This window comes from Carettochelys insculpta, chromosome 1 (assembly GCF_033958435.1).
Source record: "Carettochelys insculpta isolate YL-2023 chromosome 1, ASM3395843v1, whole genome shotgun sequence".
Classification (NCBI taxonomy): domain Eukaryota; kingdom Metazoa; phylum Chordata; order Testudines; family Carettochelyidae; genus Carettochelys; species Carettochelys insculpta.
The window spans coordinates 213,643,631-213,657,636 of NC_134137.1; the positions used below are offsets into that span (position 1 = coordinate 213,643,631).

At 47.4% G+C, this 14,006-nt stretch overlaps 1 protein-coding gene across 1 annotated transcript in view; it reads left to right on the forward strand.

Moving 5' to 3' along the window:
- The window catches only part of HJURP (Holliday junction recognition protein), a 64,015-nt gene that overhangs the window by 20,917 nt on the left and 29,092 nt on the right, over window positions 1–14,006 (forward strand). Inside the window, exons 5-7 of the mRNA XM_074990979.1 lie at window positions 210–265; window positions 7,735–7,792; window positions 10,285–10,346. Of these exons, the coding sequence (XP_074847080.1) occupies window positions 210–265; window positions 7,735–7,792; window positions 10,285–10,346 (176 nt within the window). The remainder of the gene's footprint in view (window positions 1–209; window positions 266–7,734; window positions 7,793–10,284; window positions 10,347–14,006) is intronic.

The following is a 14,006-nucleotide window of genomic DNA, read 5'->3' on the forward strand; positions in this document are numbered from 1 at the left end:
CTTTGTGTCATTCTTCCTTTTGTTGATTCTTTTTTGTGACTGCTGAGTTAGTTAAACCTTTCTGGAGATTACTTTTTGGAAAATACGTTAATTATAAATACTTGGGTCAAAAGGAAGCATTAGTTATATTTGCATCCAAAATCTGATTTAATGCTTATTTGCAATGTGTCACATTCTAACGTAGATTTTTTTTATACATTCTAATTAAGAAACACAAAAGCATTGGATCCTTGATGTTGAAAATGAAGATTTAAAAGGACATCAGGTATGGATGCCATAAATTTCAACATGTTATACTATCTAAATAAAATTACTACTATATATTTTTTCATACAGGACTCTATATGAGTTTTTCAGTAGCCTAAGTTAAAATGAGCATGTGAATTATTGAATTAAATCATCGCTGTCTAGTGTGGATAAAGTAGTTTTGAAAGAATTGGGATGTTTTCTTTATCCACAACAATAATTCATTTTGGTTCAGTCTTGGGCATTTGCATTGAATTTTTGAAAAAAGCTTGCAGCAGTGTGTCTCCTTCAAGAATTGTCCATGTAGTGCCAAGTGGTTGAATGTACACAGCTCCTTTACAGCCAATTGCATTCTTTTTAAAAGAGCTACTATTCTATGTTTATGTTCCTTCTTGGATTGAAACAAAATTTGTTCTCATAGCTATTGTGATAATCTAATACGCTTCTTTAAAGCAATGGAGCAAAAGGAAGTGGCCTATGTGTTTTATGGGTTTTGTGCCTCACCATATCCTTATCAGCTGCAGGGTCTCCCATCTGTCATGGAGATGTGTTTGAGGCCTCATTTTATCTGTGCTGAGGCACAGTGGTTTGTAACTGTGTTACTTGTTGCAATGAAATTTGATCACATCATACCCTTGCATTTGGAGCACCCAAGGTTATACAGAAGTTCAACTAAACTGTACTGCTTAGGGATCTAGCCCTAATGTAAGTGGACCTCACACTAATATTTACAGCTAACAATAAGTAGGTTTGGCAGAGTTCAGTTTTAATTTTTTGTAAATTCAGTGGTTAATATCAGTATTTATTTTTAACCAATGTTCAGTTTTATAAATTTTAATACATTTTCACGGCTTAAGAGAAGGGCTGTATGGGGCAGCTGCAGGACCAATAACATTGCAGGCACAAGTTCCAGGGAAGATTGTGATTCTAATGGGGATTGAACAGCGTCCTCCCCACAAAACAAAACATAACAGCCGTGTCTACATGAGCCAGCTACTTCAAAGTATCCAGCACAACTTCAAAGTAGCACGCGTCGCGTCCACACAAGCCACACGTTACTTCAAAGTTGAAATCAGTGTTAGGTGGTGAGATGTTGAAATCGCTATTCCCATCAAAAGATGGGAATAGCGCCCTACTTCCACGTTGAATGTCAAAGTAGAGTGTGTGTGTAGACAATCCGCGTCCCGCTTCTTCGAAATAGCAGGGTCTTTCATGGTGGCAATTAGATGAGAGGTTGAGACGCGCTGTCCAGCCCCTGCAGGGCTCCTATGATCACCACGTGCAGCAGCCCTTAGATGGGGGTAGGGGACAAGAATTGGTGGGGCCCTTCTTGGATAGATGCTGAGCTCTGAGACCTGCTGGGGCTCTGGGGTGAGGAGGTGGTGCTCCAAGTAATGGGGAGCAAGTGGCAGAATGCAGGAGCGTTCACCTGGCTGGCCGAGGGCCTGGCCACCCAGGGTCACCCTGCCCACTCTCTGGATCATGTCCGGAGCAAGGTGAAAGAGTTGCAGCAGGGTTATGCCCAAGTCTGGGACTCAGCCAGCTGGTCTGGGGCCGCCCCTGCCACTTGCCCCTATAACAATGAGCTCAGGAGCATCCTGGGCCCACGGGACCTCCTCTCCATTGGCTGTCCTTGACACCACAGCCTAGGAACCCCAACAAGCCTCGAAGCCGGAATCCGGCCCAGAGGCCAGACCCACACCCTGGGGGCCACTGGAGGAACTGCTGAGGAGAGGTCCACCAGTGAGAGGGGAGATTCTCATTGATCTCCCATCCCGGAGCTCCAGCTGGGCATCCAGCCAACAAGCATCCCCTGACCGCAGCAGTGGATGGTCAGGTACGTACCCCACACAGCACACACCATGGGGTGGGGGCACCAGACATGACCAGGGGCCCTCCACGCTCCCAGCAGACCTGGCCTGCCATGGCCTAGCCACAGCATGGCCCTGGGACGGCAGCATGGCCGCCAGTGCCTCTGTCAGTGCCCGCTCCCACAGACAGTGTTGTGCCCTACCTGGGAGCGGGGGAGGGTGACCATGCAATGGAGCCACCCACAGGGACACCACGCCCATGAGGGGACGGGGGGTGTGGGTCACAGGCCAGGGCACAGTACTAAAGACCTGAACCCGCAGGGGGTTGCGCCCATCCATCCCCATCCCGGAGTGATGGGCCAACGGCCTGCCCATCCACTGGACCCCCCATGTATATAGTTATTGCCCCCATGTATATGTAGTTATCCCTCCATGTATATAGTTGCAATTTGTTGCGCAGGAACCATAGGTAACAGGTAACAGTTAATCAGTAATTCACAGTAGTATTTTTCAAACAACTCTGATATGTGTGCTTGTTAGGGGGACAGCGTGCAGGTGGTGGGGGCAGTGTGCAGGAGGCCTGCCAGGGATGGCCAGGGAGGCACTCACTTGGCCCCCCGATCAAAATATGCCCGCAGGGCCTCTCAGGCCCAGACCCCCTCCTGGTGGGCCTGGCAACTGGGTGCGGCATCCACCTGGGGGTAGCCCATGCCAGCATTGACCGCCCACCCCTGGACAAAGGCCTCCCCTTTGCTCTCCACAAGGTTGTGGAGCATACAACACGCGCCCACAACCTGGGGGTTGTTCTGAAGCAAAGTCTGGGTGGGTGAGGAGGCATCGCCGCTGGCCCTTCAAGGAGCCAAAGGTCCTCTCCACCACCTGATGGGCGTGGCTCAGGTGGCCGTTGAACTGCTCCTGGCTGGCGTTGAGGTGGCCGGTCTGCAGGTGCATGAGCCAGGGCTGGAGCAGATAGGCCACATCTGCCACGAGGCAGAGGGGCACGGTGGTGTCCCCACAGAGGAATCCCCCTCTGGGGGATGTAGGTCCCCGCCTCCAGCCAGCGACACAGGCCTGAGTTCCTAAACATGCGGGCGTCATGGGCACAGTCAGGCCAGCCCACACGGACGTCTTGGAAGCGGCCTCATCTGTCTACCATGGCCTGCAGAACCCCAAAGTGGTAGTCCCTCTGGTTTATATAGCATCCCCCGCTGTGGTCTGGGGCATGGATAGGAATATGGGTGCCATCCAGGGCCCCGAAGCAGTTCAGGAACCCCATGGTGGCGAAGCCGTGTCCAAGTCCCTGACTTGGACGACCTCTGGAGCAGCAAGGCATTGAGCGCACAGACCAGCTGTGGGGAGGGGATGTGAGCACCCATGAGGGGGTGCAGGGTGTCCTCAGCCCCTCCTGAGCACCCCCCCAATCTAGCCTCTCTCTCCCTGCCCCCACACCTGGGCTCTCCCTGGTCCGCCTCCCCACTCTCCCACCCCCCAGTGGGTGCATGCACAGGCCTCCTTACCTCCATGACGATGGCCCCAACTGTGGGTTTTCCCAAACCGAACTGGTGTCCCATGGAGCGTTAGCTATCTGGAATGGCCAGTTTCCAGATAGCAAATGCGACCCTCTTCTCAACAGTGAGGGCGCACCTCACGTGGGTGTCCTGGTGTCTCAGTGTGGGCGTGAGCTACTGGCAGAGCTCCAGGAACGTCTGCCGGCGCATGCGGAAATTCTTCAGCCACATGTTGTTGTCCCTCTCCCCCATGACTGGGTGTTCCCACTGCTCGGAGCTGGTAGGGTAGCTCCAGAGCCAGCGGAGCACCCACCGGGGGGGAGAGGGGAGTCCAATGGTCTGGGGTGTCCCCATCTGCCCCCAGGGAGGGCTCCCCTGCCAGGAGCTGCTGGGCGGTCTCCTGTGCAGCACCTAGCTGGGCGCTTGCTCCCCAGGTGATAGCCTGGAAGGCTTCCAGCTGCTGCTGCTGCTGCTGCAGCTCCTGGGGATCCATGGCTGCTGGGACTTGGTCTGCGAGAGTGTGGTTAGCGCTCTGCGGACCTTGTGCTGTGCAGGCTGTGTGTTTCTGGGAGGGGCCCTTTAAAGGAGTGTCTTGCTGTAGCCCCAGAAGGGCTAGTCCGCCCTGTGACCCCATCCGCAGGCTTTCCTAGCCCTTTATTTTGAAAGGGGTCTCGTGTGTGAGGGCCCTGCTTTTCCTTCTGGGGCATCCCCGTTTGACGTTCCTTGTCGCTACTTCGACATTGAACATAGATGACACCAGCCCTGGATCATGTGTAGACAATACGCATCGGAGTAGCTTATTTCAATGTTGTTACTTCAAAATGGGCTACTTCGACATAGCGTTCTAGTGTAGACGTAGCCAGCATGAGAAGGAGAGTGAGCCCCAGCCACAAGGAGACTAACCTGCTGCTGAAAAGCTCCTCTTCAGTACTAGCCCTCACTCTCCCAGGTGGTGAATGAATGGGTGGAACTATAACAGTAAGGCTAGGCTGCCAAGAGCTTCCTAAAGACACTTTTTTAATTCATTTCTGCCTGTCAGGTACCATCCGTATGATGATAGTGATATAAAATGAATCCTGACAAGCGTTGTCATAAGTTAATTAGATAGAACAATAAGGTTTAGAATTATTTTGCCAGAGATTCTGAAAAACCTTGTTGCAAGATATTAATTGAAAACTTGTAGAAAAAGCAATTTGTCTGCACGAGGATACTTTTCACTGAATGGTAAAAGTTACTAAAAAAAAAAAAAAAAAAAGACTGAAATATTCTCTTCTGAACCTTTAAAGGTAAACAGCTAAGGGTCTGATCTGCATATATTTGTGATATTTTGCCATTGACTCCAGTTATTTCATTGGGACCAGGATAAAACCCCTTAAGTTCGGGGAATGTTAAAATAATTTTCAAGAAAACCAGTTGCTGATAACCAGTCCCTTTCTTTGTGTAAGTAGTGAACTTCATTTGACTCTCCCTATGATGTAATAGCATCTACAGTAAAGTAGCATCTACAGTTAATCGATCTTGCAAAGTTCTCTTCTCCGATGACGAGTAACTGTAACTGGCAGAAAAATAAGATCTCTGCTATTTTCATTATCCTCCTCATAGTAGGGGATGAGGGACTAAACTATTTTCTTCAGCTGGTAAACTTCCGTGACCATTCTGGAGAGCAGCCTTTGTACAAATACTTAAAGCCTCTGCAGTTCATCATTATCATTGTGTTCCCATTAAGCCTCTGATGCTTACAGCAGAGATAAAGCACCTCCAGTTCTGTCTTTCTGGCAAGTCTTCAATGTTTTCCCAGGTTTTTCAGCTTCCTCAGCTCTTTGCCATGTTGTTTTCACTTGCCTTCAGGAGTCCATCTTATTGCTACTTTAATAGAATCAGTTTTCATCTGAAGCACATGGCAAATCCATCTCTAGTGCCTCCTGGCAATGATGGTGCTCATATCCTCATGTGTACACTACGTCAATAGATCTTGGTTTGAAATTGTTCAGGGCAGAAAGATACCAAGGGTGGTTTTTTTGTTTTTTTTAATGCAGGTTGTTTAGACAGTTTGGAGAGGTCATACTTCCTCATTTTTCTACCTCACAAGATATTTGAACTCCTGGTGTGCCTTGCTGTATTGTTCAGGGTATTCGTCCTTTCGCTTCTTGGATTTTGAGTCCAAAACATTATTCTTCAGGGCTCATCTGGTTTCTGTGATGTTTGATATGCTCAACGTAATTCACTTCTTTCTTCTGTGCTGCCTGTAGCCTAGAAAGGCTTCACTGCTGTATTTATAAATTCCTGTTACTTTTGTCCCACTTCTTATTGTCATCTGCATTCCCTTTTTCTTCATCAAGGTCTGCAAGTATCCAAAACCAGCTCTTCAACCTGCAGAACGAAGGCTTTCTGTATTTCAGGGGACTTTAGTGTGTCAATGTCATAACATCTACCTCCTTTGTTTGTTGGACCCATGCTTCTCAGTTTTAGTTTGATGTAGACTACCACAAGTCAGAGGTCACAGCCAATATCTGCACCCCTTCTCACGTGCACATTTGTCAGTGAGCATCACCATTTGATCATCGTATGGTCAGTCCAGTTCTTATCTCTGTTATTTGGAGAACAGTGTCATTTGGTGTCCATGCCTGGTCATGGCAAGACAGCTTGCGTACTCTAATGATCTCGAGAGCCTGTGTCAGCGAGCGTTTTTTGCTCATGGCAGGTTCAGCCATGCCAGATTTTTTTCTGTAGGGGGGCAGCCAGACAAAATAGACACCCTGGCCTTCCATGTTGGGAGTTAGGCACAGGACTAACAACCCTGTCTCACAAAAACAAAATATGTTACGGAAACAACTGAGGAAGCAACCATTACTGTTGATTTCAGGAGTCAAAGACCCATCTGACTGCCAGTGGTGAAAATTGAAAGGGAGGCTACCAGCATTAAGACTTTAGTGCTTGACACCAAGGCAAGAACCAAACTTGGTTTTGGGACATACTATCCACGTATGAAACATGGAAGCTAGCTCAGGTCACAGCAGAGATGAAATGCTACAGTCTACACATTCTGGGTGTCAGTGAGAGTATATGGACAGGATCAGGAAGATTAATGACAGTCTCGGGAGAAATTTTTCTGTATGCTGAAGGGGGTATGGACAACACCATGAGTGTCTTGCCGGCCTTTTGAAGAAGGGAGTGGAGAATTCCCTGCCTGAGTGGATATCCATCAGCAGCAAATTTAGGAGAGCCATACTGAAAGGGAAAACACAGTATTCTCAATCTGATTCAGTGCTATGGTTTGACAAATGACAGTGATGAAGAAGTAAAAGATGAAATCTCGTAAACGTTAACAGGAGGAGTTAGAGTTCCACCCCATGACCTGCCTTCATGGGACACGTGAATATCAAAGTCCGTTAGGACAGCACAAACCATGACAGAGCAATGGGAAAGCATGGGCAAGGCACCATGAATGAAAACTGAGAGAGGCTTATTGATTTCTGCAATATAAATGACTTAGTCATCAATGGAAACCTCTTTCATCATGAAATTCCCAAGCTGATAATGGCGTTCTCCTCTGTCATTAAGTAACCTCAAGTTTGGTACAACTTTGAAACCAGGTGGTTCTGCTCTTTGAGTCTACTCCAAGAATAGCAATGTGATATTGACAATTTTGTTGTCTTTGCATGACACCTGATGAAATGTACTCAATTTAGAAGTACATAGATTATTATCCCCCTACTTTCCAGATTTACAAACTGAACATGGAATCTGAAACTCAAACTGGATTATTTTTAGCTCATGAATTACAATAATGATAAGGCAATCAAAATAAATTTAACTTTTCTATTAAAATAATCTGATCCCCCATCATTATATTATTTGAGTGCCGTTTTGTTATAATGTGTAACCAGAGTAGCCGCTAGCCTTCTTCACACTATTATGTTGGCTCTCCAGGGATGCATGGAGGAAAAAATAGTAAAATTTGAGTATTCAGCTGGGAGTCAAGAATAGGCTTTATGAGCAGTTCAGCTAAAGATGTCATTTTGACATGCTCATTTTTAGAAGAGAATTAGGCTTTTGGCAGTAGCAGGGGACCTTCTGGCAAAGGGAAATTGCATAGTGCAGGTTATTAGAACTAAACTGCTACTAGTTGCTGTTGTGACTTTGCTCGTGTGTGTGTGGTTTTTTGCAAGGAATGTGCTGGGGAATCTTCTACAGATGCTTGTGAAGAAATTCAAGATGCTGACACAGGTAAGATTTCCAAAAATATTCAAACTTGCTATTAGTATTTATTAATTTTAAATGCATGACAATCCTGTTAGTTGCCATTTTCCAAAATAACTAAAATGTCAGATTAATCTGGGTCTGTTTTTTACTCTCCTAATATGTTGTAGCCAAAGCATTGACTAGGAGACCATCTGAGGCTTTTCAGCATTGCTAATGCTGACCAGTTCAGTATTCATGTTCTTGATTAGCACAGTAGTGATTGGTATGACGGCCAAGAAGAGTTCTGTATAAGCTTGAAAGTTTGTTTCTCTCTCACCAACCAAAGTTGAGCCAATGAAAGCTACTACCTTATTCAAATATTTTCTCTTAAGTATGAAATATATTCATTTGCTTGTCTGTCATTTTTATAAATTAATAGGGGAAGAACACATTAAAACTTGTAGCGCAAACTAAAATGATTGGATTGGGTTGGGTTCAACATAGTGTGCAAGAGGTTTGTACCAGAAAATCTTGGGGAGGAATTTTAATGGATGTGCAAGTGTCAGTATTGAACTGAGCCATCATGATGTGTCTAAAACAGAGACTAGGAACTCTTACAGCTGTTGTTAGTGACCATTTCAGCGACATTTGAGAATGTCTTATGTTCCTGACTAACTTGTTCATTATACTTGTATTAATACCATTGCCTTCAAATGGTTGTATTCTGAATGACATTATACAACTTCAGATGCGGCTTTTTTGGTTTTATTTCTGAGAATAAGATTTGTACTTTTGAGTAAAGTAAGTGGTTGGTAATGTTTGACTTACAACTCATATCACAATGCAGATTAGTTTGCACATAATCTTTCTGGTATTACAGTTGAAAGTGGAACTTTTCCATCAGCATATCATAACGTAGCTCATAAAATACCACTATGCATTTATCTGTCAATGGAAAACAACTATTGCAAGATCTGGCATTTCTGTAAATTTAAAAGGATAGTCACCTTAGGTTGTGATAAATGCCCTTATCTGTCTCTCTTCAGCATATTCATGCTCATGGGATGTTATGGCTGTTGCAGCTCAAATGATGGAATATTCTTATAGTAAGGCAAATTAAAGCATTTATGCCACCTTCTACTTGTCTGCATTCTCCAATCTTCTGAGAGCAAGACTTTTAGAGGGGACATGGCATCTTCTGCAGACTCAGTTCCTTCTAAATGCTGCATCAGATGGATGTAAACCTCCACAGATACATATCCTTAACTGAGACAATTATAGTGCTTTAAGCGTAGGCCTTGTCCTCTTTAGACAGTTGATCAACTCTGCAGGAGCAGAATGTGAGGGTCTGGGCGGGAGGAGGATGGGGCTGTGGGAGTCTGTCAGGGGATGTGCAGCATCTGGGTGGGAGGAGCCAGAAGACGAGGGCAACTGTGTGGTGCGGCTCGGAGAGGGGTTGCATGTGGCTTCACATATCTCTGTGCATAGAGCCATCCCCACTCCTCCCAATTGCCACAATTTGGCCAGTGAGAGCAACCGGGGGCGGAGGGGTGGTGGCTCTGAAATACGTAAGAGTCATTTCCTCTCTTCCCCGCTCCTCCCATGAGGCTTGGGGCTTCCCCAACCTTCAGTGGGGAGTCGGTGTTGGCGCTTCAGCCACATGTGCCCGGTTTCTCTCCTCTCCACATGGCTGGAGCACCATTGTCAGCTCGGTGGTGGCGGGAGCAAGCCCTCAGCCTGGTTGGCCAAATCAAAGTGGCTCACAAGCCACAAGTTCCCACCCCAGCCCTACTGCTTCAGAAAGCGCTTGGCTTGGTCCAGTTACAAAAGTGCTGTGCAGTTGGCTCCTAAGTCATCTGATTCAACTTCGAAGCAATTACCAATTCTGTCAGCATCCGACTCTGAGTGAAGAGCTAACTCACAGGGGAAATCATTGGATCTGCCTGTCTCAGTTCCAACAAAAGTAGTATGGGACAAAAAAGCTCTGTTTACAGATGTTAACAGAGAGGGAGGGAGAGACTCCAAAGATCCATTACAGCAGGATCAGGCCAGGCTGGAAGACTTGTTCTGATGTTCTCATGTGTACCCATGAATGTGAACACACAGAGGGCGTGTGAGCGAAGGAAGGAACAAAGTTTACTTACCTATAAAGAGAGTTGTTTGATATGGACTCTTCATACTCCTGCGCTTGACAACATTCCTGTCCTCGTCAGAGTCCTAAAGGTTTTTCCTGAATGAGGAAATCATGGAAGGAATTAAGGCCACAGTGAATATGTGTCATCTATCTCAAAAAGCTCATTTTTTCAAGAGTGGCATAGGAGCCCAAGTTTCAATGTCTTTCAGTGGGATTTTATTTAAAAGTATAATACTGGGAAACGCTTCTTTAGGGTTTTGTAAAAATGCGTTTTTGCTAGATAAACATTTTTGGCCAATATTGTCTGAATAGTATTAGTTGAAATTGATTCCCAGAAAAACAAATATATTGCATTGGTTTTGGATTAATTGGAATTTACTTAGTGTTTAACTTCAAATTGTAGATACAGAAAGCGAAGCTGATTTGGTTTCAGTTAGAAGAAAATTTGAAGATGTTAACCTGAAGGTAAAACCAGTTCTCTTTCATACATTTTTGCATTCACTTTAAGGGGGTGGATATTTTAATGTATTTTCATGTGGATTTTATGTAAGTGACAGGTTCTGGACTGACAGCCACAAAGACTTCATTCCTATTCATTTGCAGGTCAGTCACAGCCTGAGCAGCAGCAAGCACTGTGCTAATACAACTTTCTTCTCCTCCTTCACTATGTTGCCTATACATCTCTTCTGATGTTAGAGTGAGTAGCTTTAGGTATGGGAGAGTAGTTCATTTTCTATCCTGGTTCAGACCTGAGGCTGATTGAAAGGATATTGATAAATGTTTTCAGTGCATTTGTGGTCTGGACTGTTACAAACAAAGCCATTTCTTATAAGCACTTGTTTAGGATTTCTAGTCTCAGAGAAGACTGTGAAGAATATCAGAGACCTAAACAAACAATATGAGTACAATATGATGGCAAATGAGATTCATATATGTAAAGTAACGATCATTGAATGGAAAAAATGAACTGGTCAACAGGTTTTACAGGTTTCTGAAGTTATTGTTGACTCAGGAAAAAGACTGGGATATCAGACAGCCAGGGAAGACTTCATTCAGGTCAATGCACATCTACAGTCAAAATAGAAAATGACATTAATATATATAAGGAGCAGGATAGAAAATACAGTAAGGTCTCAGAGTACGCGACCCCTCTCTTATGTGGCTGACCCCCAGTTCATACAGTAATGATGGAATATTCTTATAGTAAGGCAAATTAAAGCATTTATGCCACCTTCTACTTGTCTGCATTTTCCAATCTTCTGAGAGCAAGACTTTTAAAGGGGGCATGGCATCTTCTGCAGACTCAGTTCCTTCTAACTGCTGCATCAGATGGATGTAAACCTCCACAGATACATATCCTTAACTGAGACAATTATAGTGCTCTAAGCTTAGGCCTTGTCCTCTTTAGACAGCTCTTTATGCAGCTTCACATTCACACAATGCGAAGCTGCTGAGATCTCAGCCTGCCTAGCTTCCCGCAGCTGCAGACAGCCAGGCAGGCTGAGAGCCCCTTCCCCCTGCTACAGGCGCTCTGGGAAGGTAGGGGGAAGGCTTTTAGCTGTTTAGTCTGTTCTTCTTTGAGTGATTGCTCATGTGCATTCCAATTTGGGTGTGCACCAAGCACATGCCCAGTTGCTAGAAGCTTTCTGCCCTAGCCGGTAGTCCTAGGGTTGGTGCGGCACCCCTTGGAGTGGCACCCATATGGCTGCCCATATATGGGCCCCCCCGCTCAGTTCCTTCTTGCTATGCTGTCGGTTGCTGGAGCTCCCTCATTGTTGAGAGTTCGCAGGTAGCCTTTATTGTTTTAATTTGTTATAAATAGTTTAGATAGTTATCTTCATAGGTAAATAGTTCCTCTTAGCACCTAGTGAGCCGAGGTGGGTCTTTAACCCCCTCGATGCAGGGGATGCCTGGCTCCCTGGGGTTTAAAAACTGTTCAAAGGGTGACAAACGTATGCCCAAAAGCGACCCGCATAGGTCGTGTTTGAGTTGCCTTGGTGAGACTCACCTCCGGGAGCACTGCTCTATTTGAAAGGCCTTCAAGCCCAAGACTTTAAAAGATAGAGCTCAACGGCTGAAAGTTCTAATGGAATCAGCCTTGCACCTGGACATTTCCCTGGCGGGAACTCAGAGCGCTGTATCATTGGTGCAGAGTGCTCTGGCATCGTTGGTGCTGACGGAAGGTTCCCAGCACCGAGAGCAGGACTCAGTGCCTAGTGCCTCCCAGCGCCATAAGAGTCAGTCCCTGGTGCCTCGTAAAATCAGAGGACAGGACCGGTGTCTATCCCAGGAGAGAAGAAGGAGAAGACGCGCTTCAGGTGAGTCTGCCAGATCACACCGTGACCGGGGTCATGAAGTGCAGGCATCGATTCCAGCGCATGGCGGGAGCCCGCGCTCTCCCAGGCTGCCCTCGATGCCGGACGCCTTTAGTGCTGCACAAGGTTTCCTGCAAATTATAGTGCCGCTACAGAGGCTGCACTGGGAGCCTTCATCGCCCCTGTTCCAGGCACCTGGTCAGGCTCCAGGGACCCTGGCACAGTTCCTGACGCTGCTGAGACCCCAGCAAATGGTCGCCTCCCTCGTTGCCATGCAGAGTGCGCAGGATCTGGCGGGAGCTACGGGATCCTCAGCACCACCATGGTCATTGGCATCAGGGTCCACGTTGGAGTTGGACTCTTTTTACTCCAGCTCAGCTCGGAGCAGGAGTACGAGGTCATCCCAATGCAGTGGGCACCGACACCACTCCCAATGCCTCTTAGAAGGGGAGTGGCAAAGGCCTCCCACCCCCCCTTGGGGCACCGCAATGGCCCTTCTGGACCCTGTGGGCAATCCACTAGGCACAGGGGTGGGATGCAGGACTCCCGTTCAGGGCGCCTGGCACCCCTCAGGTGCCAAGATAGGCACCGACTGCTGCTCTGGGAGCCCCACTGAGAGAGCAAGCGGAGTCGTCAGCGCTGATACCAACACCGGCAGCGACAACAGCACCAGCATCGACAACGGTGCTGACATCAGCACCAGTGCAGTTGGAGGCAACCCAAGCGTGGGCACCGCCCCTGCCAGCACTGGAAACTGTGGTGCAGTGGGCACTGGCAACGACAGAACCAGTGCCTGCCATCTCAGGTGCAGAGTGGCCCCGTCTTTATGACACCGTACCAGAAACCACTCGGGGGCTCTTCACCCCAGGCACCAAGTACGGCACCACAAACCACAGTGCCGGGGACTCAAATGGAAGTGCGAGAACCTCCTGTGCCAGTGGGCTTGGAGGGTGTGATGCCCTCATCTTCGTCCTCCCCAGATGAGGCTCTAGCTGGATCCTCTGCATCCTCACTACTGGAGGATGGAGGAGCGTACCAGCAGCTGTTGAGGAGGGTGGCCCAGAGTCTGGGGGTGCAGGCGGAAGAGGTCAGGGATGAAATTAACCCTGTTACAAGCATCCTCTCAACATCTGGACCATCCAGGGTGGCACTGCCCATTATAAAGGCAATTGCCAACACAGTGAAGACAGCATGGCAGACCTTGGCCTCAGCCTTGCCCACGGCTAGGAAAAATGAGTGCCGGTATTTTGTCCCAGCCCAGGGAAATAAACATCTGTTCACCCACCCTCCCCCGACTCCCTTGTCGTGGATGTTGTGAACAATAGGGAGAGGCAGGGGGTTCAGGGGCCCTCCCCTAAAAACGAAGATGCCAAAAGACTAGACCTGAACGGTAGGAAAGTTTACGCTACAGGTGGCCTACAGTTGAGAATCGCTAACCAGCAGGCCATGGTTAGTAGGTATGCATACAATACTGCCAGCTCCATGGACCATTTTGCTGAACTGCTCCCACCAGACACCAAGTCGGAATTTACAGGTCTGGTAGTGGAGCAGAGACTCATTTCTAGAGCAGCACTGCAGGCTGCCTTAGATGCAGCTGATGCGGCCACCAGAGTCATGGCCTCGGGTATAGCCATGAGAAGGGGGGCATGGTTTCAGGTCTCAGGACTCTCACAGGAGGTGCAGCCGTCCATTCAGGGACCTCCCTTTTGAGGGCCCCTCTCTATTCTCGGAAGAAACTGACGAGACTTCACAAGTATGAAGGACTCACAGACCACGCTACGCTCATGGGGTTTATACACGCCAGCGACCC